A 25,389-nucleotide genomic window follows, 5' to 3' on the forward strand; every position below is an offset into this window, starting at 1 on the left:
AAACTAGAAACTTAAATCAAATTATTTCTAGACTTAGGTATATAAAGACAATTCTATAGGTCTAGATATTATTATTCTTTAATACTGAGATAACATCTCCCATTGCATGTATAGCTATTCTAGTAGTAGATGCTAAAGTTAGGTACATCTCTCTCTAATTTAGGGTTCTTCTTAGTTGAAACCCCTATAATAAATTACATATATGGTCAATGGCCCAAAAATCTATCCACCATGACTTGGTGGAATTCACTACTAAACATGATTCAATTAAAAGTCAATGGGACATACCTTCATTTTTCTTTAAGAAATCAAAGCATTCTTTCTTCCAATATCCCTTCTTTCCACAAATGAAACACTTGCCCTTACCCTTGCTTTTTCCTTCCTTAGCCTTATTCTTTCTCTGTTTGGATTTCTTGAAATAATTCTTCTTTTTATTATAAAAAGAACTTGAAGAATCTTTTATTGCAATGTGAACACCCTTAGGATCCTTGAGAATCCCCTCAATCATCTGGAGTTCCTTTATTAGTTTTGGTAAGCTCATCACTAACTTATTCATAGTATATTCGAGCTTAAACTGCTTGAAGGAGTACAGTAAGGTCTATCGGATCATATTGACTTAGGTTTTCCCATCAATTTCAACTCCAATGATCTATATCTCCTTAAACAGTGTAATCATATGAATCATATGATCTCTAATGGGAGTTTCTTTTGTCATCCTGGTGTTCATGATGGTCCTTAGAGTAGCTTGCTTGTTGTCAATAATAATACAGATGTTCTATTGGGTCCTCGATTTCATCTTATAGATTCAACATTGAGTCATGTAGTAGGGGGTGATTTCTCTTAGTGGAGCTTAGGTTTAATTAGAGAGGTGTGGATCCCACCCTAATCTCATAACCACTTTGGGGTTGGCTCTGCTTGAAGTCTGAACTATTGAACTTCCACTATTAGTTCTTCATACTTGCACTCTAGTTTGGTTTGGCTCTCAATCAGTCCCACAATCGACCTGACTCCCCTAAACTAGGTAAGGTTTTGCTCGTGTTTAGTCATGTTATTTTCTAAGAACCCCTCGTAGGGATTGGGCGTGCCCTAAAGAAAGTCATGTGAGGTTTTGTACAACAACCTTTTGAGGAGCTCCATCTACCACTGATTTTCTTGTTGTTGCTGCTCTATTTGATGTCATAGTTGGGACAACTAGTTTTCAATGGCTATTTTTTCTACGCTTTTTATTTGCATCTTGCTCGGATGTTCCTCACCAGATCTCATGGCTTTGATCATTCTTAAGCTAAGTCTTAGGCTCTGTTTGGTTCCAGGAAAATGCTAAGGAAAGGAAAAAAAATGTAGAGGAAAATAGTTTTCTTTAGTTTGGATGACATGGAAAATAAGATGGAAAAAAAATATAAAGGAAAGTATGAAAGAAAATATTGTAATATTTTCCCTATTATTTTCCTTAAAAAATAATGAGGAAAATAAGGGCAAAAAAGAAGGGGGGGGGAGGGGGGGGGGGGGGGGGGTGAATTTTATCGAGGGCCCTGTTCACCGCTTCACCTTTCACTTCCTCTTCATCGGTGGCTATGGCTTCTCACCGTCGTCGACCCTTTCAACGGCCACCACAATCACTCCGACCACCTTCCAGGGCCGAAAACCTACCCTCTTCAGGCACCCGAGTTCCCATGGATGAAGTGCGCTCTTCAAATCAAGTTCTCATTGATGAAATGGATTCTTCAAATCCAGTGAATGTATTCGGATCCATATCTTCAGATCAGGTATGAATTGAACTCCAATCCACCTCATCTTGTGAAAACCTGGAACCCAAGGTAATCGTTCTCTCTTGGGTTCTCTGTTTGGGTTTCTAGGTTGCTTTCGCCTTTCCCGTTATCCCTCAATTTTCCCCTCTTTTTCGTGAACCGGATTGTTAATTTTATCCTTTATGACAGTTACACACTCATAGGTGATCCTTTGTTTGATTTTTGTGTATTCATGCTGTTGTGGATTCATTTATTTACCATGTTTTCTGTTGTGAGAATCATAGGTTTTGATTTTCCGCATGGGTAACTTTCTAGTAAGTTCATTAAATCCACGAATTCTCTGGTACATGAATACTTTGTAACTTATTTTTCAGAAAATAAGTTATGTAATGGGTATTTTAGCTAGTTGTTTGTTTCTTGGATTCAACTCTATGTCCATATAATAATGAACCCACCAACAATGCCCATTCTCACAAGTAAATCACAGCATCAACCCCTTTTCATCATGGGTTCTTTTCATGAGTTTGAAGGCTCAACTGCTTTTTAGGTTGTAAATCACTGAACCCAGATCTTATATAGTGAGTTCTTACCAACCATGGAGGCAGGATGCAGGAGGCTACTCCCCATATCTACCTCTCTGTCTTTGGATTCAAGTCAAAAGTTGGGTATTAATGCAATTCAAAAGCAAACCATTTGGACTAGTAAAAAAGGGGCTGAGAATAGGGCAATGGGGACATGTTGATTCTCTGTTTTTTTTTCTTAGGTAGATGGCAAAGTGGGGGTGTCAAATTTTGTATTTTCTTGGCTCCATATGTATTCATATTTTGTTTGGTTTGGGGGTGTGAGGGATGAGGAACATGCAAACAGATTAAAAATAAACCAGGAGAGGAAAGAAAAAGTGGAGTGTTTGCCAGCAGGGAATGAGGTGGACTGGTGGAGGAACCCTAACCCCATGTGGCACCCCTAATTTGTGGTGGGGTGGATGAGACACCATGTTACTCTATTTTTAAGGATTCTTTGAATGTGATTTATTAGTGAAATTAAAGTTTTTTTTTAGTAAAATCAAGTCATATTATTAAGGGAAAATCCTAAAATTCCAAATGGGTATTTGCCAAGCTGTCAATCCTAGGCCATTAATGTGTATGAAAATTTTTTGAATAGTTGAATAAGAAGAGAAATGAGATACAAGTACAAGTAAAATGAGATTTGGTATAAGGAATTTTTGCTATGTCACAGGTTTTTAGTCTATCAATTCTTTAGTGTTGAAATAAAGAACTCCTGTGTGTGCATATATATTTTTCAGCATCCCCAAACCCATTTGATGCTTTATGTCCATAAATATTGTAGATAGCTAACATCATGATAGTAACTTTTTAGATAGCTATTATTGAAACTGCAGCTCCAATTTCAATAGGTACTTTAGATTCATATTTGAATATATCTCATGGTAATTTTGAATATGCATATTTTCCCATGTAAAGATTCTTATTGATAGAACCATGTTAGTATTGGCCCTATTAGGCAATGAGATTGGAATTTTATTTTATTATTCCATATCCTCAAAGGATTGGTTTAGTATGAATTCTTATATGTAAAAGGGCTCTCTTACCTGGTCATACACTCAGCATTAGGCATTAGGCATTAGGCATGCTCGAAGGAATTAAATCTGAATTTTAACTGAAAAGATTCAAATACAAACATGGGATTTTTCTAGAATTGGAAAGAAAATTTATGTGATTCATCTGTTAGATGTTTATCAATCTCAATGAAAAATAGGATGGGAAATCTACAGAATTTAACAAACAGTTAAGAATTTAGCACCGACAATTACAAGGACAACTAGTAAGTAACTTCATGATGAAGGAAGAAATACAGAGTGAAGATAAGCATAAATAGGAAAAGGAAATTCTAGCAGTTGACTTCCTATTTTTCTGAGGATTTTTTTTTCTTTCCTATTTTTTTTTTTTTTTTTGGGTTAATGCATAAGCATGACAGAGTGTATTGGTTGAAGCCTTGTTAGATACTCCTACTTTGCTCCAAAGTCCAAAGGGTACAGAGGGATATATTATTTTTATAGGATAAACTTTCAGATTTTTTTTACCATCCTATTAGATTCTGTTATTAATTGACGCATTCATGCCCAAAATTTTATGTACATTTACAATGGTTGTGGACATTAGCATCAATCATTAAATTGTTAGCAGCAAGGCCCAAAACCCATTGAGTACTCACACAGCAAATTGAGGGCAAAGCCAGAACATGATACTAGTGTCGAAGCTAATTAATTATAACCCAAACCTGATGAGCTTATAAGCCCTTGGTATATTTTTGCCACAGGGATTAATGATAAACCTTAAGCATACCAGCCTTAAATAATTGAACACATCTCTAACTAAGCTATAACAGCATTCAAAAACTTGAGACATCTCCAACTGGTTTGTAGCAGTTTCTATAGAAAACTAGAGCCCCAGATTCATTTGAACACATCAAGGCCATGTTTGGGATTGCTTCCTAACATAGTTTTTTTTGTTGCATTTGAACTAAAATAGAGATTCATTTGAACTAAAATAGTGTATGGGTTTTCCATTTCTTTTTACCTAATTTACTTTTTCCAATTATTTGTGAAGGCAAAGCAAGTTCATCCTGATAAAAATCCGAGTGGCCCTTTGGCAACTGAACGATCTCAGGTAAGTTCACTTCTTTGTCATTCATTCATCATCTTCTTCTTAATACTCTACTCTCCTTTATTCATCCCAAAACCAAGTGGAGGACCAAGTATTCTTAAGTAATCATGCAAATTTCAGACTGAATAATGAACTTAGAAAGAGTTTCATTTTGTTATCATGCTTTAAACTAGACATTTCAACTCTAGTAAGGTATGTTTTACCATAAGTGGTAACTTGTCATTAATTTAACTATCATAAATAGTCATAATCAATCTTAGATTAAGTTAATTTAACTATCACATTTCAAGACTGAATAATGACTTTACTAAATCATTCCTCTTACTTTGCTATCATGTAGACTTATAATGAAGAGTGGCAAAGACTTAGAAGATGGGCTGCAACTTGTGTAGCTATGTATGCTGCATATGCGGCAATTCTTGTTTCGGTTTATCATCGCTCAAACTATTTGGAGAGATCAATCTCTAATGAAGGAGATTATGAACGGCATGCTTTGATGGAAAGACTTACACTAATGGATAATGAAGATTGTTATAATCAACTACGTATGGGAAAGGATGCATTCGCAAGACTAGTAAACATTCTTCGAGGAACAGGTCGTCTTAGAAATAGTGCACATAGTAATGTAGAAGAACAAGTTGCCAAATTCCTTCACATTGTTGGTCATAATTTAAGGAATAGAACTATGAAATTTTATTTCAAGCGTTCTAGTGAAACTGTTAGTCGTCACTTTCATCAAGTTCTGAGAGCTATAATATCTTTAGATGATGTCTTCTTAAAGCAGCCTGATGGATTAAAGTGCCCTCAAGAAATCAAGGAAAATACCAAATTTTGGCCCTACTTTAAGGTAAACTTACTTATCTAATAAACATCATTAGAATATTATTTATATTTTAAAATAAACTAATAATTTTGTTTCTTTATAGGATTGCATAGGGGCGATTGATGGGTCACATTTTCGTGTAAAAGTGTCAAATGATGTTGTACAAAGGTATCGAGGGCGAAAGTACTATCCAACACAAAATGTTTTAGCAGCATGTTCCTTTGACTTGAAGTTCACATATGTTTTACCTGGTTAGGAAGGATCTGCGTCAGCCTCGAGAATCCTAGATAATGCATTAATGAGAGATTTTGATAAATTGATTGTTCCACAAGGTGATTATTGGTGATTAGATAATAATTTATTAGCTCAAGTGACTATTACTAATAATAAATATCCTTTGTCTATGCTTCTTAGGTAAATATTATTTGGCTGATGCGGGTTTTCAGCTAAAAACTGGATTTCTTACCCCATATAGAAGCACTCGTTACCATTAAAAGAGTATAGTGTTCATCAACCAGAAAATGCTAGAGAGGTTTTCAACCTTCGACACTCGTCCTTGAGAAATGCAATTGAAAGGGCATTTGGTGTTTTGAAGAAAAGGTTTCCAATAATAGCTAGTGGGATGGAGCCACATTACCCTGTTGACACACCATCTGATATTATACTAGCATGTTGTATCCTCCATAACTATCTCATGGGTGTTGATCCAAATGAAAGATTAATAGCAGATGTCGATAGAGAGCTTTTTAGCGAAGAAGCGGAGTTTGAATCAATGGTCTTGAGTTTAGCTGAAAAATGCAAGGAAGGAGAAATCTTAAGGGAGAAAATAGCCATGGATATGTGGAAAGATTACAATAGAAACCGTTGATGAGTCCTTTTATTTTATGGTTCTTTTCTTGTATAGTTTTTTGTGTTTCATATTAAGTACGATGATTGTATTTAGAACTATAACTCCTCTAGTTAAAATCACACTTTGAATGAGTTACAATGAAGTTATTATTATATCTCCTTCTCTTGACTTTTCATTTTAAACATATATATATATATATATATATATGTATTATTATTTCAGATGGAACATAGTGAAGGCTTTGAAGTACACAAAAGTGTAAGTGAAAAAAGAAACTTGACTTGGATTGATGAAATGGACAACTTTTTAGTTGATCGATTAATGGAGCAAATGCATAAAGGGCAAAAGATAGGAGGAGTCTTCACCAAGACAGCTTATGCAATGGTTGCGCGAGAAATTGGGGAAAATTTTGAATTGAGTTGTAACTTTGAGCACATAAAAAATAGAATGAAAACTTTAAAAAAAAACTTTTATGCTGCTCAAGAAGTTTTACAAAATGGTAGTGGATTTGGTTTCAATGAATCAACTGAAATGATCGAAGCTACCACGGAAGTATGGACTACTTACACTAAGGTGAGTTAATTATTATTTTTGAGTTATTAGAATAAAAATTTTGCATGTAATGTAGAGTTATAAATTTCTAATAGACATTATCACAATTGAACTCGAGTTTTGTTAATATTTGTTTTTTTTTATGTTAAAAGGCACACCCAGGAGCATCTCAGCTCAGACACAAACCTATTAGAAATTATGATAAGTTGTCCATTCTTCTTGGAAAAGATCGAGCAACAGGAAGTCTTGCTACAGGTGCAAAAGAAAGACAACTTCGTTGGGCCCAGGAACAAAATTTGGATGACACAATTCCATTAGGATCATCACAACATGGGATTAGAGATGAAACATTTCCTTATGTTGAAAATGAAGCAACAACTGAGACATCTTTCTCATCTGCAGATGCATCTGTTTCTGCACCAAAGTCAAACAAAGAAACAAAAAAGCGAAAAGCAAAATATGCTGACATTGTAAGTGAAGAATTAAGGTCAATTAGAGTTGGAATGGATGCAGTTGTTGCGGCTCTTGATAGAAGCAACCTTCAAAATTATACAGAAGAGCAATTGTTTGAAGAGATTGCTAAGATTGGAGGCATGAGTGATGTATCTCATATGAAAGCATATCAAGCTCTTATCGGTGATGTGAGTGCAGCCCGAGCCTTCCTTGCTTGTCCAATTGATAGGCGTAAGCTTTGGTTGTCAGTTAAATTTGGACCTACTTTTTTTGATGCCTAATTTGAGATAATCTACTTAAAAAGGCTTGAAAGTAGAACATGATTTTATTCCACTTGTTCCACAAGTATCAATGGGTGTGCAGATCAAACAAGCCTAATGGACAGCCTAAGTGGCTTCTTTCTCTTATTCCAGATTATTCGCTGCTCAACTTCATGCTCACAACTGCCATCTATATCTTAGTAAGCAGATTTTTCCTTGATGCTTCAAATTTTATAAGTGAAAAATACTAATGAATCTCCCTTTTTTATTTGCTTGTGTTGTCCTCTCTGCAGGTCCCCTCGGCTTTTTGAACTAACCAATACACTTGAAGACAGCTTTTATTCCTACAAAGGACAATCACCGGCTGCTGCATAAATTTTCTTTCTGGAATTTCATATTTCTCTGTGCTTATATTGCATTGGGTTCATTCTTCTTCAGATTCTTCATGCACAATTAAGTTCTATTTCTTGCTTCTATGTTATTGGAATGAATCAGATTTGCAAGATGTATTGCAAAATGCATTCTTAAGGATTTTAACTGGATCATGTCATTCAGAATCCATCAAACTAATTTTGATGTTTGAACGTTCATTTAAGAAGTAATGCAATTTACTCCTACAGGCTTGACAAATCAGGACTAAAAGGACATGCATGGGGCCATTGTGGTCCTCGCGCTGGTTACTTTCCTCACTAGATGATTAGGGTGGCCTGTTCTCCATTTCAACATTGTTTCTCTAGAGTCCTATGGGTGCTGCTAACCCAGTTTCATATAGCAATGTTTAATCATCATTATTGTATCTGGATCTATTGTGCCCATTATTTTTATCAATTCTGCTCAGCCTCCTCTCCTTTAGGACTTCAAAGCACCTTGCTACTGTTAAAGGCCAGAAAGAATTTTATACAATCCAGCAATTTTTTATTATTATTATTTTAAAGAAAAAACCAAGGCAATTTTTGGAAATTATTTTTGAAAACAATTTTTGAAATTTGAATTATTCTTAACCAATTTTTTTAAAATCTTTTTTACTATACTTTAAATATAATTTTTATATGTAACATTTTACCTTTTTCTATTATTTATCATTATTTTTAAGGTAATTTTTTTAAAAATAAGTGAAAGTAATTCAAATATATTATTTAAAAATATCATATTTTGTGATTTTAAGAAAATCATTTTATGTTTTTAAAAATATAAAATTATTTTCTATTTTCTAATTATTAAACTTATTTTTTTGATCTTTTATTTTAGAAAACAGGAAACTGTTTTAAAAAATAATTCATAAACATAATTCGAAACTATATCGATCATTATTTCATAATATTGAATAAAAATAAAAATAAAAATAAATAAGACCTAGCTAAAAAAATGATGAAATGAATTCTTTTTTCCTTCCATTTTTCCTTACATTTTTTTTTTTTTGTGGTTAACCAAACAAAAGAAAATGAATTCTTTTTTTTTTCCCTTAAATTTTCCATGGATAACCAAACAAGTGAAAAAAATTATATTCATTTCCTTACCTTTTTCTTTCCTTCCATTTTTCCTCCCAATTTTCTTTCTCTTGCATTTTCCGGGAATCAAATAGAGCCTTAAGCTTTGGGAATGAAGCGTTTCCCATAGACAATGCCAATGGAGATGGTACAAATTATTTGCTCCTTCCGTCTCGCCCGGATATTCCTCGTCGATTTTCATAGCTTTGATCATTCTTAAGCTAAGGCTTAAGCTTTCAAAACAAAGCATTTCCCACAAACAATGCTACTGGAGATACTACAAAGTATTTTCTCCTTGCTAATCTCAGGAGTGCTTTTCTTCTTTTATAGTCATTTTTTTCCCCTCTCCTTTGTAGGGTTTTTGCTCCCTTCCTGTTCCCCAAACAAGTCCAATGCTATCCTATCTTTTCCCTTTCTTAGAGCTCAAGTTTTGTGATCAAGTGGGTTGGTTTAGGCTATTATGATGAAGGCATTCATTTTTACCTTGGGTGAAGGTCATCTTATATCACTTACTTCCTATCCCGTTACCTCCAATGATAATATTGACATTTGAAAATATGTCAAAACATTCGTGTCAGTAAGGCTTTAAAAACATTTATGAAATTTTAGATATTAGTGAAATATTAATATGTAAAATTTTTGTTCAGAATCTTAAAGACATATTGATAAAACATTTGTGTTCTTTAAGACTATATTACTATTAGCATTTTTTTTTAAAATTGAAATGGTATTTTTTTAAATGCTTTATCTAAATATAAAATGTAAAAAAATTATTTTTTATCTAAAACTTGAAGACATGACACTTTATTTTAATTTTTTTTTATAAAAAAAATAGCTTATTCAGGCTTAAGATTAAAAAAAAAATGGTTACTTTAGACTATCACTTTAACCCTAAAAATTTTATGCTATTAACATCATTTAAGAACTTAATTTAAGTTAGTAAAATACCAAATCATGTTTGGGAGTTTTGTTCCATACCATTTTCATTCTTTGTCTAGTAAAAATAAAATATAAATTTCCTGTTTATGATTTTAAAATTATATGAATGAATTTACATCAAAATATCATCTCGATTATTTAATATTTGGGGTGGCAATAAAATTCAATTTTGGATTGTGTTTTGGTTTTCTGTTGGAAATGCCAATACAAGGACATATGGGTTCATTTGGGGCCGTACTTCAAAAGTATTTGGTAAACACCATTAAAATTTTAACGTGGACATTTGCCACCTAAAAACGATCCTAAATGGGCCAAATGAGCTGAATAACAAGGACAGCTCGAATTTGGCCTATTTTGAGTAAAATAAAAAAAGGAAGAAAAAGTGAAAAAAATAAAAATATATTTAAAATTAGTAAATTATTTTTATAAACTACGAACTCATTTCTTATATATAACAATTAAATAATTTAAAAATAAATAAGTTTCCAACTAATTTAATTATATTTTCGTTCATATTTTTAAAATTAAAATCAAATATAAGATTCTCAACATTTTTTTTTCTTTGAGTTGTACCTTCCCAAAATCAACCATAGCCCTAGTAGAGAACTTGGAAGAGGCTGGATTTCTTTGAGAGCATTTTTTTCAGATTCAATCAGTAATTAAAAAAAAAAAAACCCCACATATTTTACAACATTAAAATGTTAGTACTTGTGAAATAAAAGCATTGCTTACAAGGAATTGAAGCCATTTTGCATGATATGCTTTATTATAAAGACAAATTAGAACAAACAAACAAATTAAAAAAGGCAAAGGCACATTTTCCTACTCCCATCATCAAGCCAAATCCTTCACAGAATCACAGCTTCAGTATGACCCCATTCATAAATGGAGAGACAAGTCCAGTTTTTTATCTTTATCCCTCTCAATATCACCTCCAAGCTTTTGGTTCTTAATATGCTGTGATGATCCTCCATTCATGGCATTGTTTCTCAGAGCACTCCTCTGCCAATTCACCAAGCTTTGTTCATCATCTCCCAACTGATGCTGATACACATTACCCGAACAACTCCCTCCCCCGTAAAATACTACATTCTCCAGCCTTGGTGCACCACTGGCTCCGAACCTTTCTGAGAATTGGGGGGTGGGGAAATGGTTAGCAAAGGTCGCTGCATGGGCGGTTATGTACATTGAAGGATTGAAGATGCCCAAGTGGTGGCTTGGAGCAAACACGAGTGGTGGTGGTGGGGTGGCTGAGAAGCTGTTTAGAGTGTATTCGGAAGCTCTCTTGGCCTTTCTTGCGGCTGTCCTCTCCTTCTTGTGGGCATTCTGGTGACCTCCTAGTGCTTGCGAGCTGTGAAACTTTCTTGAGCAGAATAAGCAAGGAAACACCCTTGTCGCTGAATCTTCTATGGTTTTGTCTTCATTTTCCATGGCTGTCAACAGAGAAAATGGAGGTTAGAATTCAGAAATGAGAAGCCAATTGAGAATTGGTTGACAAGTAGAAAGTGAACCCATGTGAGAGAACCTTGAAGGAGGGCGAAGGAAAGTAAAGAAAAGATGAGGGAGTTGAGCAGTGGATGATGGCAGAGAGGAAAGAGAATATGAAGCAAATGTTCCAGACTTAGGAGCTTTGGCGTTTGATCTGAAAGAGAGTTCAGAAGCTTAAGTTTTGAAGAGTTGGAAAATGTGAAGAGGCACTGAGAGAGTAATTATTGAAAAGAGTGCTTGGGCACAAGGGGACGTATGGGCTTGGGAACAGAAGAGATAAGAGAGAGATAGTTGGGCAAGTATCCACCAATACGTTTCTGCATGCTATAAGGTGAATAGTGTGTGATTGGGAAATGGAATCTCTCTCTCTCTCTCTCTCTCTCTGACAGTTTATCGGTTTCATGGGCACTTGGGTTTCCCTTAGTTTCTCCTTTATTTGGCTGAAATCTTGGGTGACCCTTCAATTTCTAGGTGGAAATGGGGTTCCCACTAAAGTAAAGGCAATATTGCCCTTACTAAATCAGTGTAGTTAAGCCAACAAAAGGGGGCAATTCTGACTTAACATAGCAATCGATGAAGGAGTTACCCCATTAATGATTCAAATTAAGGACACCTCAACCCATTAATGAGATGGGTAATAAATAGGGGAGAGGGGAGAGAAGAGAAGAGTGTCAGAGGAGCTAGGCATAGATGATCAGGTTTTGTGATGTCCAGTGGCCAATGTGGGAGGATTGGGTGACTTAAAAGCTAAAGACAGAGTCCCCACTTGGGCCTCTGACCTCACTGGTGGTTGCCTTAATGTTCAGCTCTCGCGCACCCCTCCTCTTCTCTCTCTCTCTCTCTCTCTCTCTCTCTCTCTTTCTCTCTCTCAGTCTGCATACAAATGGGGCTCTTCTGCTTCTGAATTCCTCTGCCTTCCCCTTTTTTTTTCTTTTAAATAAATGGTCATGGAGCATACAGCAACTAGTCCCTCTCTGCATTTTTGGTCTGACCTCTCCACCGCCAATCCCATGCAATTTGTCACTTTACATCCATTCCTTGCATGCACTGAAGCCTCACCCTCATGCCCTCCAACGACAGAACCCTATACCTGCTTTTACTCCCATGTTCATCCGTACACTTGTCGCCCCCTCAAGAGGTATGCGTCAGGTCTCCAATGTCTATTTGCTGTTCTTTTTATCTGATGGTAGGAATCACAGGATTAGGATTTACCCGAACTAGTGGGGAACAATGAAATGTGAATGTTCCAAGAAATACATTTTTAAAAAAAAAAAAAAAAATGGGGCTCTCATAATTGTCCTCTGCTTCAGAACTGGTTCAAGTTATGGCAACCTCTGCAACTGCTGGATTCAAATTTCAAAAAGGGGTTTTCAAGGGAAGCCCTTTTGTCTTAACCTTTTCTCATCCCTGTTCCTTCTGTAAAAATCTTTAACTAGCCCTCTGGAACTCAGAAACACTGGTAGATCTTGTTCCTTCCTGCAAAGTTTAAAAGGATGGCTATTGCATTAGATTCATACTATGAATGAAAAAAATCATTTTATGTTTTGAAATAACTGAATTCATATATTGGGAACATTGAGTTGTAGGACAACTGCTGACCCATTCTTTTAGCCTCTTTTATAAAGGGCATGGTTAAAGTTGATGTCTTTCACTTCTCAGCTTGTAAAGGGTACTTCCTTTCTCGGCAGAATACACACCACTATGCAAAGGAACCAGCCGTCCAGCATATTCTGTAGATGTAGGGTAGATATGCAAGTGTTGCTACACTCGCTATGAAAGCTGTAAGCTGCAAGCTGTGAGGACCACACAAGGCATCTTAAAATTTGAGTTGGTGGTATCTCAAGTGATGAGGAAGGCCATACCTTGTGATAATTCCGATGTTAAAATGCTTCAGCCTATAAATGGTTAGTAATCCACGTGTAAATAAGGCAAAGACACTACCACTGGGAATGCACCAAACTTCTCTGACATCACCTTCTTAGCAGAAAGAGGATCAGCTCTATAAGGGTTCCTGTACAAGAAATTCAAAACAATCAGATGGGCCATGATTGAATCAAGTTAACGACCAAAGGGGAAAAAAAGGAGAAAATGGAACAGGCTATATAACGCTTGCCTCACCAATCATCAGACGGGGAACTAAAATGGATTGCCAGACCTATGAACTCCCAAATTTAAAAGCCAGGAATTTTTCATGGATTCATTCAAGAACATCAATCTCATAGATAACAGATGTAAAATTCCAAAGCAATAATAGTCTCATACATGTACATTTATTTCGAGGATGGAAAAAAATAATATTTCAGTATCTTGTGCTGTAAGAATAAAGATCAATCCAACCCTAAAATCCAGGAAAATGATTTATAGAATAGGACATCAGCTAACTTGGATCAGTAGAGGAAAAACATTTGAGAACCATATCATCAATTTACACTGTCAGGAGTTGGCAACTGAACTAGTATACATGAAAGAAATGGGTAATATCTGCTTGAGATTCATGAACAGCCAAAACATCTACTTATAGACCAGAGACTTGATGGCATGGGAGTCAGTTCAGGCTCAAGCTTTCTTTGGGGAAGATGCTTAAAAAAGGCTTTCACTGCTCCTGTGACCCCATCCTCATTCTCCATAGCTTTTGCAAGCTCAACCGCTAGCTCCTTCACCTGCACCAACTCTTACATGGGTAATTTTCTTTGTCCTGAAATCAATTAATCTAAACTTCCTTGCAAATTCCATCAGCCAAGTAGTCAAAAACTTACAAGATATAGAACAATCTATAAGTAGACAAATTTTTATACAAGTCAAAATGTTTCTTTTTGGTATAATGGTCAAGCACCATGATCCATGGAAAGTTTATCCAGTGGATCAAAGACGATAATCGATTATAATAAAGATAAACTGTCTTTGCCATTTTAGGCCAGACCTTAGCATCAGTCATGAAATTGCCCATTATTTTTACAGTGTGTATTTTACATATGCATACCTTTTTCAATCTATTTCTGAAGATGTGAAACATATTTCATACAATTTTCTCATTGGCTATAAAATACTATCTGAGATACAAAGCAGAAAAAATACAAAAATATTCTCTATATGATTTGATGATTACAAGTGCAGTTCCACAAATTAAGTTTCACTCTGATCATGACCAGGAGTATATCCTGTACTTGAGTTCCATGCTTTGTGTAACAATTTGGTTTTTGTTTTGTCTTGTAAAATTACAATAATTGATTTCACTTTTATGCTCAGTGTTTTTGTTTTACCTTATCCAACTTCAAATCATAGTTTTACAATCAAAGTTCAACCTCTTGTTACAGTTCTGAAACCCATTGACTTAATGAAACCTAGAGGATGGTAATCAGAAGCACTCTCGTACATGGTGGAATCTATGTCTCTTCCTTCAAGAAGTGCCTGCTTCGAGTTTTCAAGATCCATTAGAAGCTTAAGGGAAGGTTGGGGGTCTACGCAGGCTAAGGCTTAGAGTTCGGAGTTCCCAAACCACAAAATATATGGGAAATTCATATTTGGATTTATATGTTTTACTGGTTCCCTCTTGCCAATCTTCTACACAAGAAAATGGAGATACTCTTATTTGTTTGTGTGCTAGCAGTTCGACAGAGTCTAATGTTGAGTAGCTGGTTTTGCACAGTTGACATGCTTCTCCTAAAGCATACTATACAACCTGAGACAAAATTGAGAAATCAGAGTCCAGAATTTTTTTTGGATCATAAAACCAAATAGAGTGGAAGCAGCAGAATTAAGCAAAACATTATGGATCCAGGTATACCCTAAAAATTTTGCATGTATACTTTGTGTTGCCAGAATTAGTGCAGTAAATTACGTGATTGTTACAATAGATTAGGAGAGATTGCATCAGATTAGGAAATAGGCGAAATTTTTTAAATCATCTCCTATAATTTTTTAAATATAGCAAGGCTAATCCTTAAACAAAGTTAGGCATGTAGATAGAACTCCTCTATAGTAAGTGTTGTAAATAATAGGATTGTAAACGCTGAAAGCATCATGGATAGAAAATTTGGAGATAACATTTTTCTCTTTAGCTCTTCAACATGGTATCAGACGTCCCTTCCTGGGACCCTTTTTTTTTCTTTTGTTCGATGGTTCTTTAAATAAGCAATATCTGTTTATACTGGTTGCTTGCCAAATCTGTAGAAGACTATCCTTCTATTGTTCTTCAATTTTTTTTGGCAAATTAGGTGTGTAATCATCATGTCTAATATTTTTATGAGTTCTATGAAGACTCGTTGAAGAAAACTTTTACCCAGAATTCACAGATTATATTTTCAGGTACAAGAGACAATCCGACTCTGCAAATTACCACTCATGGATTGAACGGACAAAACTACTCAAGATGGTCTTAGTCTATGAAGTTGTTCATTAGAGGAAAGGGAAAGATTGACTATCTGATTGGTGCAACAAAGGCTCCAAGAAGAGATGATCTAGCCTATTGTATCTGGGATGTATAGAACTCAATGATCATGTCCTAGCTTGTGAACTCAATGATCATGTCCTAACTTGTGAACTCTATGGAACCAGAAATTGGTCAAACATACATGTTTCTCACTACTGCAGAAGATATATGGGAGGCAATAGGTGAGATATATTCCAATTTAGGAAATTCAACACAGATCTATGAAGTCAAAACACTAAGCAAGGTGATGAAAGTGTTACAACGTATTATAACACTCTCAAAGGGTTATGGCAAGAACTTAAATCTCTTTTATGAGTTTGAGAGGGCATATGCCACGGATAGCACCTTATTCAAGATGTTAGAAAAAGAGTTGAGTGTTTGAATTTCAAGCAAGACTCAATGCAGGTTTGGATGAGGTACAAAGCCATATTTTAGGCAAGGAACCATTACCTTCTACTAGAGAAGTATTTTTGGATGTTAGAAGAGACAAGAGTGAGAATATAGTGATGATGGGAAAGAATCCAATTGGTGTCTCAACTGAGAACTCTACATTGAACACCACGACTCTAGAAACTGCAGCTGCTGTAACCAATCAAAACTGCAGCAGAACTCTGCGTTGAACACCACGACTATAGAAACTGCAGCTGTTGTAACCAATCAAAAACTGCAGCAAAAGGTTGAAGATAAGGGCAATGATTGGCATGATTTCTGCAATAAGCCTCAACATACAAGGGCTACTTGCTGGAAATTACATGGCAAACTTGCAAACTGGAAAGGTTACCAATTTGGAGACAAAATGAGGCAGCAAATGCAAGCAGCAACAAGGATGCAATTTTCTGGACCTAAGAATTCTCCCTTTTAGCAAAGAGCAGCTGGAACATCTCTACAAGCTGCTGCATCAAACTCAGTCCTCTCAAACTCTAATTCCAACCAAATCTCTTGCTCAGAAAGGTAGTCCCCCAAATGCCCTCACTAATTTAAAGAACTCTACACCATGGATCATTGATTTAGGTGCATCCAATTACATGACTAATCTATCATAGTTATTTACCTCTTATACTCCTTGCTCAGGCCATTTATAAGTTAGAATTGTTCATGGTAGTTTGTCGGATTTTGATAAAAGTACGGTAGATTTAAAATTGATTTTTTAAAATGCAGCACATTGGAAAATATTTCCAAATGTACAGCACTTTTTGCCACATTGGGAGGTGTCTCTTCCTTCCACACAATGTCAATGATACATATTAAAAAAATTGAATTCAAACTAAAGGTGTCTCTTCAAAATACACTTTCCACAATTTTCATATCAATGATACATGTTATAAAAAAATTGAATTTAAACTAAAGGTGAAGAGACACCTTCCACAATTCATAAAAATTGAATTTATACTAAAAGTGTCTCTTCAAGAAACACCCTTCTATAATTCAACAAAATCCAATTTATACTAAAGGTTTCTCTTTTATATTAAAGGTGTCTCTTGAAGAAACACCTTTAGTATAAATTCAATAAGAGACACCTTTAATATAAATTCAATTTTGTGAAATTTTGGAAGGTGTCTCTTTAAGAGACACCTTTAGTATAAGTTCAATTCTTTAACGTGTTTAACTAGAAATTCAATTTTTTTAGTTTAGATTCAATTTTTTTATAACATGTATCATTGATAAGAAAATTGTAGAAAGTATCTTTTCGAGAGACACCTTTAGTTTAAATTCAATTTTTTTTTTAATATGTATCATTGATATTGAAAATTATGGAAGGTGTCTCTTCAAGAGACACTTTCTAATGTGGCAAAAAGTATCGTAAATTTGTCAATATTTTTGCAACTACCATTTTTTAAGATTTTTTTTTTAAGTTGTTGTATAAGTTAAAAAACCCCGTAGTTTGTCACATGTTGCAGGAAAAGGGTCCATAGTCCTCTCAAAGAATATTACTTTAAAATTTATCCTACATGTTCCTAAACTTTCATATAATCTATTGTCTATCAGCATAATCACCAAAGATTCCACTTGCATTGCTAAATTTCTTGATTTTCACTATGAACTTTAAGACCCGCATTTGGAGAGGATGATTGCCTTTAAAGAGTGAACAAGTTCAAGCTGCGAGCAATAGTGTAGCTTCTTTTCCTATTGAAAGTCAAATAATGTGATGGCACTAGAGGTTAGGCCATCCTAGTTTTCCCTACTTGAAACACTTGTTTCCAACTTTATTTAAGAATGTGAATACTTTGTTATTTCAATGGGAAAGTTGTCAATTGTCCAAGCACCATCGTGCCTATTTTTCCTCTCAATCCTATTAAGTATTAAAACCTTTTTCTTTAACACATAGAAATGTGTGGGGTCCACCTCCTGTGACCAATTTTACAGGAGCTAGGTTGTCCTTCACTTTTATTCATGACCATACTAGAGTGTGATGGGCATACCTATTAAAAGAAAAGTTTGAGGCTAAGAGAGTGTTCGAAGAATTCTATACTTGAATTCCAAACCAAAATTCAAGTCTTTAGGACTAACAATAGAAAAGAATTCATCAACTAAATTCTTGGAAATTTTCTAAAAGAAAAGGGTATTTTCCATCAATCCACTTGCTTTGATGCCCCACAACAAAACAATATCATTGAGAGGAAAAATCTACATCTTCTAGAGGTTGCAAGGGCAATAAAGTTCACAATGGGGGTTTCTAAATATCTATGGGTTGAGTTTGTTCTTCCAGCTTCATCTTTGATTAATACGTTGCCAACTCGGGTCTTAAAGTTTGAAACTCCTTTGAACGGTTTGTCAAAAGTATTTTCTCATACTTGAATCTTCACCTCATTACCTCTTAGAGTTTTTGGTTGCATGGCTTTTGTCCATATTCATAAACAAAATCGATAAAAAATCAATCCAAAGGCTAAAAAATGTGTGTTCCTAGAATATTCTCCTAGACAAATAGGGTACAAGTGTTATAATTCTATCTCTTAAAAAAATAAAAAAATGTTAGTATGGCTGTCACATTCTTTGAAAACTAACCATACTTTATCAAAAATACTCTTCAAGGGGAGAATAATGAGGGAAGACCATTTTTGGGAAGTTTCAACTTCTTTACCTTCACCTATCTCTTTTTCACAGAATCCCTCTTTGTCCAATCCTAATTCTATAGGTCCGCATATTATAGAACATGAAAAATCATTGACAAGGAGAAACACTAAAGAGAAAACCTAAAAGTGAACTTCATGTTTACTCTAGAAGGAAGAATCATTAGGGTAAAGAACATCAACCAACTAAACAATGCCAAGAAACTTCTCCGAATCTAGGCAACTCAAATGAATAGGTAACTCGGTCCCTAATTCTGCTTTGATTCCCACGTTTGGTAGTGAGAGAATTTCCTTTGATCTTGAAATTTCCATTGCACTTAGGAAAGACACTCGCTCTTGCGCAATGCATCCTATTGTGAAATGTGTCTTATCATACACTATCAACCACATATAAAGCTTTTACCACTAATCTTTCTAGTGTTTCTATTCCTAGAACCATATAGGAATCCTTGAACTATACTAAAGGCAGTAGTTTTGCAAGAGATGTGGGCTCTTGAAAAAAAAAAAAAAAAAATTTCGGAGATTTTTTATTTGCCTCAAGAAAAAAGGACATTAGGGTGCAAATAGGTATTCACAACCAAGTGCAAGTTGGACAGGAACATTGAGAGATATAAAGCAAGGCTTGTTGTTAGGGGGTTCACACAAACATATGGGATAGATTATCAACCGAACTTTCCTCTTGTGGAAAAAATGAATTCCATACGAATTCTCCTCACTTGCTGCAAATTTGAATTAGTCATTGCAACAACTAGATGTGAAAAACACTTTTCTGAATAGTGAGTTGAAGGCAAAAGTTTTTATGGACTTGCCATCGGGGTTTGAAGTAGTTTATTAAGTCGGAAAAGTGTGCAAATTGAAACGAGCACTCTATGGCTTGAAACAATCACCTAGAGCGTGGTTTGATTGATTTACAAGAGTTGTTAAACACCAAGGATACCTCCAAAGTTAGATGATCATACGATGTTTTTCAAACACTCAAGTGAAGGAAAGATTCTCATTATGTATGTAGATGGCATTATCTTAGCTGGAGATTATGTGAGTGAGTTGAATAGATTGAAGTCATTTCTTGCATGATAATTTGAAATTAAAGATCTTGGGGCATTAAAGTACTTCTTAGGAATGGAATTTGCAAAATCCAAGAAAGGAATATTAGTCACACAAAGGAGATATGTGTTAAGACCTACTCTTAGAAACCGGTTTACTTGGCTTCAAACTAGTGGATACTCCAATGGCACCAAATGTGAAACAAGAAGCAACAAGAATAGAAAGAATGGAAATCAAGAGAAATACCAAAGGCTAGTTGGAAAGCTAATTTATCTTTCACATACTCAACCAGACATAGCTTTAGTGATTAGTGAAGTAAGTCAATTCATGCACTCACTAGGAGACAAACATTTTGAAGCAGTCCAGCGAATTCTCAAATATCTAAAAGGGACAGTAGGGGGAGGATTACTATTTGAGAATCATGGTCATTTTCATATTGAAGCCTACATGGATGTTGATTGGGTAGGTAGTGTAATGGATAGATGATCCACTTCAGGGTACTACACTTTTGTTAGGGGTAACTTAGTTGGCTAGAGAAGTAAAAAACAAATGATGGTAGCAAGGAATAGTGCTGAAGCAGAGTTTCAAGCTGCTGCTCATGGAATTTGTGAGTTACTTTGACTAAAAAAACTACTTAAAGACTTGAAAATTCCTAATCCATTGCCTATGAAGCTCTACTATGACAACAAAGCAGCTATCAATTTAACTCATAATCCAGTCCAATATGACAAAACAAAACACGTGGAGGTTGATCAACATTTTATTAAAGAGAAATTGGAAAATTGACTGGCATTCCAACTAAAGAACAACCAGCCAATGTTCTTATGAAGGGCTTGTTGAAAGGGCGATTTGATAATCTTACATGCAAGCTGGGAATGTAAGATATTTTCAAGTTAGCTTGAGGGGGAGTGTTGGCGCAATAAATTAAGAGAGATTGCAACAAATTAGGAGATACGAGAGATTTTTGAAATTATCTCCTATAATTTGTTAAATATAGCAGTTCATATTTTTTAGACTAATCCTTAGACTAAGGTGGTGTTTATTTTTTTTTTTTACTTAATTCTAAATAGAGTTTTAATGCTTAATAGTGTTAAGTATTAGATTGTTTGTTTTTTTAATAGTTTACTTCTATTAAACATTAAAAAATAAAGAAAAACCAACATAGTACTTTTTCTATTTTGAAAAAGTCAAAATATTTGGCTTTTTTTTATTCAATAAAAAGTTTATAATAAGTCATTAAAAAGTAAAAAAAACCAAACAACCTAAAATCTGAAAGCAAATTGTTTTTAGCAAAAAGCTTAAAAAACAAACGCCCTCTTAGTTACTTTTGTACATAGAATTCCTTTATAGCAAGTATTGTAAATAAATAGGATTGTAAATGCCGAAAGTATTATGAATAGAAAATACTGAGAAAATATTTTTCTCTTTAGCTCTTCAATACTTTGGCCCTTTCTTTGAAATGATGGGAAGTGTTTTGTATACTGCTTTAGCAACTACATGACATGAGAAAATCAAGCTTTTCAAAAGGAAAAAAAAAAAAAAATTCAATTACCTTGGGATCAAGCATGAAATTTATTGCATCAACCAACTTGTGAAGTGAAAATTCTTCCACAGGGATGGGTGAAGGACCTACTCCTCTGGCATGTACTCGTTCTCCCCAGAAAGGTTGGTCACCAAAAAAAGGTACAATTGTTGTTGGGCACTATATTGCAATAACAATGTCATCCATGATTAGCCAAAAATAGAACCATTTCAAATATAGAAGTAGAGAGAAAATTATAAAGGCATTACTGCAGCTTTAAGACCAGCAGCTGTTGTTCCAGCTCCCCCGTGATGTACCTGAAAGAAAATTGCAAACCAATGATAACTAACCCTTGAGAATTGAAAGGAAAAACAGTACTTAGACAAAAAGTGTGTCAGAACTCAGAAACATTCAAAACAATATTATGATCTAGCTTTGAAGATAATGCAACCCTCACAAAAGCCTAAAATGTCTAGTAAGCAAATGGTATTACTTGACTTGTATGTTACTATTTATAACAAAAAAAATTCACAAGAACCTTCTCCATACAACCAGAAACTCTTTTCAGATTTCATTTTTAAATCCAGAGTTATGTATTTCATGACCTGCTGTATGATGTATATCCTTCCACTTCTCTTTGTTAATATCATTTAGCTTTAATTGATTTATCTTCTTGTTTGTTGTATGTACACTTGAACTCATTTTTTTTACATGGTGTCCAGTAAAAACTTTTTCCATTGTCAATTAGGCTATCAAGGAACATCTTGCAACATCACCAAACCTACAGTAAAGTCCTATTCAAGAGACTTGAAGAGGAAACAGGACTCATTTTCAGGGCCTGTCCGAATAGGCCCTAATTCACCGGTGGCATGATTTTTGTGCTACTGATGATGTTAGAGTAGGTACAGTAATTTAGGCAAGACAGGAATGGCTAGAGAAATTGTTAAATCATCGAGTAAAAGAGTGTTTTCCAACACAGAAAATCATATCACAGGAAAAAGTAAATAAATAAAATACATGGTCCTAGTTGGAAGTTCGTGTTCATATCTTCCTTGACATTTTGGCTTACATATTGATTTTGTCTTTTTCCCCTTTAAACAAGAAATGAACATAATCAAATATAATATTTTTCATAATACTATAAGCTTTTGTCACAAATTATTCACAGAATATGCAAGTGTAGGAAGCGGTTTCCCTGAAAATAGGGCAATATTTTGAGATTCTCCATGTGAAAGAAATTATGTTCATATTTCCATTTACTGAACGCAAAATGAATGCAGTATTTTTTTCTCTCACCAGTTTCACTCTATAATTTGAAAAAAAAAAAAAAAAAAAAACACTCTCAACTAGGTTAAATTAATTGAAAATGTCTCAGTGTTGTATAGTTTCTGTCAACTGGTGATTTAATCGCTCTAAAAGGCCCTAGATTGACATAGAGAAAAGATGAATTGAGAAAATAAATAAACAAAACAGAACATGCTTTCTTCTCAGATTCCTAAATTGGAAACTGCAGCAATATGCTTATCTCATTACATTTAAATTCACTGCATTATAGAAACATGCACTATTACATTTGTCCACTCACACTGTCAAGTTGAAGCATAGATATCCATCTTTCCCTTCTTGTCAAGAATGTCAAAAGGATAAGTTTCGCCCACTGTCATCTAACAATAGCCATATGGTACTGTTTAGGCTAGGAGTATGGAATATGGACATCCTGTTGTCAATTTTCCCCTCAAAGTGCCAATCAACCTCAATATTTTTGGTGTCTGAACATTGAACTAGGCTGTAGCTGCACCATTTTGTTGTTACATTAGGTTATTCGACTATTAGCATTGACTCCTTGCTCATATTCTAAAACGTGAAGAGTGTTAAGTCCTGAGTCAATTTCTTCCCTAGGTTAAGCCATAAATTCCTGGAAGTGTTCTTTCTCTATGGAACTAAATATTTACCAACCATTCTACAATACCTAGATGTATACCTTCACTCAGCCCAAGACCAGTCTAATCAATATCAGCATAAACCTTGGCTCTAAAGTCATCATGATTGGAAATTAAGACCTTTTGAGGATTTTAAAAGCCACAATATTACATACTGATTCCCAATCAATGATTTGAGGAGCACATATGAACCGACAACTTCCAAGCCATGTGCTATGTCTGGACACGAGAGAGACTCAATCCACTGAATTCCCTCTATTACTGTGCTGATATCAACTAAAGCTATCCATATCGAGCATTCAATCTAAGATTCTGCCCAATGGATGCTTCAACTAGCCTACTACCTAACGTTCTCACTTCTTTATAAATATTCAGTTGGTTCATTTTTTGAGAAAAATGGATTCCTTTTCTCAGTCTGGCAACCTTGATTGTGGGAAAATGTTTAAATAGACTGAGGTCCTTAGTATCAAACTTCAATGTCAATTACTTTTCTAGCTTCACTACATTCTCAGAATCACTTCCTGGTGAGACAATAAACAATCCGAACCATAATGCCCCTCATTGAATTCTTAAAACTATAGGGTTGTTCATCAAGCATTCTTGAGTTCAACCACCCCAAACTCAGTAAAAAGTGTAGGCCCAAATCCAACCCAATTCAAGTTCATCGGGTTCAGGCTTGGCAAATCTTGATTTGCAGTTTCTCTTTTACCGTATAAATGGAAACGATAAATTAACCAGTGGCACCATTGGTGTCAACTTCAATACTTTGTCAATCACCGAAATGCCTACATTTATGATGCAATTTTTTATTTTTTTTTAAAAAGTATACAATTATATTTAAGCAACATAAAATGGTACTACTACCTATAAACTCAGCCTCAATTTGCATCAGGGCTGGGCCCACCTGTCTAAATCCAGCCCAAACTCGACTCATGGCCTCAATATAGCTCTAGCCATGCCTAACATTGTATACAATATGGTTACAGGTAATAATAATACATAAATAAGCTTCTTTTTTTAATCCTTTTTATGCTCACATGAAGTGACATGCTGAAGCTCATCATAATGAATATTTCTAAAAGACTAAGAAATCCAGATACTTAGTCCTTGTAAATCAAATTCTGGATTATGAATTTATATTTCATGCTCGATTTTTTGAACCAAACCATTCTAAACTGCCAAGGATAACAGAACATGGAAATAAAAAAATTAAGAATCGGTGGTGCCAGCAGTATTCCCATTGTTCTTGCAGTGCTGCTGGAGCACATCATTACCAACTAGGAGTGCCAATAGGTCAGAACTGGCAAGGCTTCTAATATTCCACATCTGACATGCTATAGTTCACAGGCTTATGTGCCTACTCTTGGTCCATTCCTAAATTAATTTTCCAGGACCTGGGTTCACTCATAAAAAATTTAGAACTTCTTAGCTTCACTAGGACCCAAATTCCAAGACAAAGTGTTGACCATTCAGAGAGCTTTCAACTTGTTATATATTACAGAACTGTATAATTACAAAAAAATAAATAAATAAAGAAATAAAGAATACAGCTGGTCATTATCTACAACACTCCAGCATTGGCATGGCCTACATGAAAATGGGCCAGCCAGGGCAGGGCAGTTGGGGTAAGGGGTCTACATTCTATTCCAAAGCCAACTTAATACTGGGCAGACCTCCTAGTCAGGTTAAGTGGTTAAGTAGTTAAGTAAGACTCCAATTGTCACTCCTATGACAGTAGATTGCATATTGTGGGGAAAAAAAAAAGGTCAAATCATGCAATCTTATGCTGATTTTGTAAATTATACAATCTTGTAAACAACAGAACTAGGTAATCAAGCCTCACCACAGCCTTGCACTGTAAGAACAGCCAGTCATGAGGGCAGTTGTCCAGCAAATATATGGACTCCTTTGGTTGGGCCACTGAGAGAATACAATTAAAAGAAAATGTCATACTGCTCACAATTACAAGAGAAGTGATTAGCTAAACACATGAACTGCACTCATAATGACTGCAAAGGTTTTAACAAATAAAAATAAATAAATAAATAAATAAATACATAAAATCAGTGCCTGAATAGAGATAATATAGAAGGGAGAAAGAGTTA

General features: G+C 34.9%; 4 protein-coding genes across 6 annotated transcripts in view; 2 read left to right on the forward strand and 2 right to left on the reverse strand.

The window, feature by feature from the left end:
* Window positions 1–1,519: 1,519 nt before the first annotated feature.
* LOC104879861 (uncharacterized) lies at window positions 1,520–5,508 on the forward strand. Its single transcript, XM_059737695.1, has 4 exons — window positions 1,520–1,763; window positions 4,373–4,432; window positions 4,770–5,276; window positions 5,356–5,508. The coding sequence occupies exons 1-4, from the start codon at window positions 1,572–1,574 to the stop codon at window positions 5,506–5,508; spliced, it is 912 nt and encodes a 303-aa protein (XP_059593678.1). The 5' UTR covers window positions 1,520–1,571.
* Window positions 5,509–6,289: 781 nt separating this feature from the next.
* LOC104879828 (uncharacterized protein At2g29880-like) lies at window positions 6,290–7,640 on the forward strand. The gene is made up of 2 exons (XM_010654165.3): window positions 6,290–6,675; window positions 6,807–7,640. The coding sequence occupies exons 1-2, from the start codon at window positions 6,325–6,327 to the stop codon at window positions 7,386–7,388; spliced, it is 933 nt and encodes a 310-aa protein (XP_010652467.2). The 5' UTR covers window positions 6,290–6,324; the 3' UTR covers window positions 7,389–7,640.
* A 2,818-nt stretch (window positions 7,641–10,458) lies between these two features.
* Window positions 10,459–13,390, reverse strand: LOC100246047 (uncharacterized). The gene is made up of 4 exons (XM_059738000.1): window positions 13,144–13,390; window positions 12,881–13,074; window positions 12,372–12,757; window positions 10,459–11,226 (listed from the first exon to the last, which is right to left on the reverse strand). The coding sequence occupies exons 3-4, from the start codon at window positions 12,391–12,393 to the stop codon at window positions 10,673–10,675; spliced, it is 576 nt and encodes a 191-aa protein (XP_059593983.1). The 5' UTR covers window positions 12,394–12,757; window positions 12,881–13,074; window positions 13,144–13,390; the 3' UTR covers window positions 10,459–10,672.
* A 107-nt stretch (window positions 13,391–13,497) lies between these two features.
* LOC100240956 (sterol 3-beta-glucosyltransferase UGT80A2) overlaps window positions 13,498–25,389 on the reverse strand; it is a 57,069-nt gene continuing 45,177 nt past the window's right edge. For 2 of the 3 annotated variants that reach the window (XM_010654166.3, XM_019221120.2), the window contains 4 exons: window positions 25,128–25,204; window positions 21,614–21,661; window positions 21,375–21,524; window positions 13,498–13,941 (listed from right to left, as the gene is read on the reverse strand). In XM_010654166.3, coding sequence (XP_010652468.1) covers window positions 13,774–13,941; window positions 21,375–21,524; window positions 21,614–21,661; window positions 25,128–25,204 — 443 coding nt within the window. In that variant the 3' untranslated portion in view covers window positions 13,498–13,773. Of the gene's footprint in view, window positions 13,942–14,293; window positions 14,961–21,374; window positions 21,525–21,613; window positions 21,662–25,127; window positions 25,205–25,389 lie in introns of those variants that run through there. The other variant, XM_010654170.3, reaches the window with a different exon arrangement.

The sequence above is a fragment of the Vitis vinifera genome, chromosome 7 (genome assembly GCF_030704535.1).
Source record: "Vitis vinifera cultivar Pinot Noir 40024 chromosome 7, ASM3070453v1".
NCBI classification, from domain to species: Eukaryota; Viridiplantae; Streptophyta; class Magnoliopsida; order Vitales; family Vitaceae; genus Vitis; species Vitis vinifera.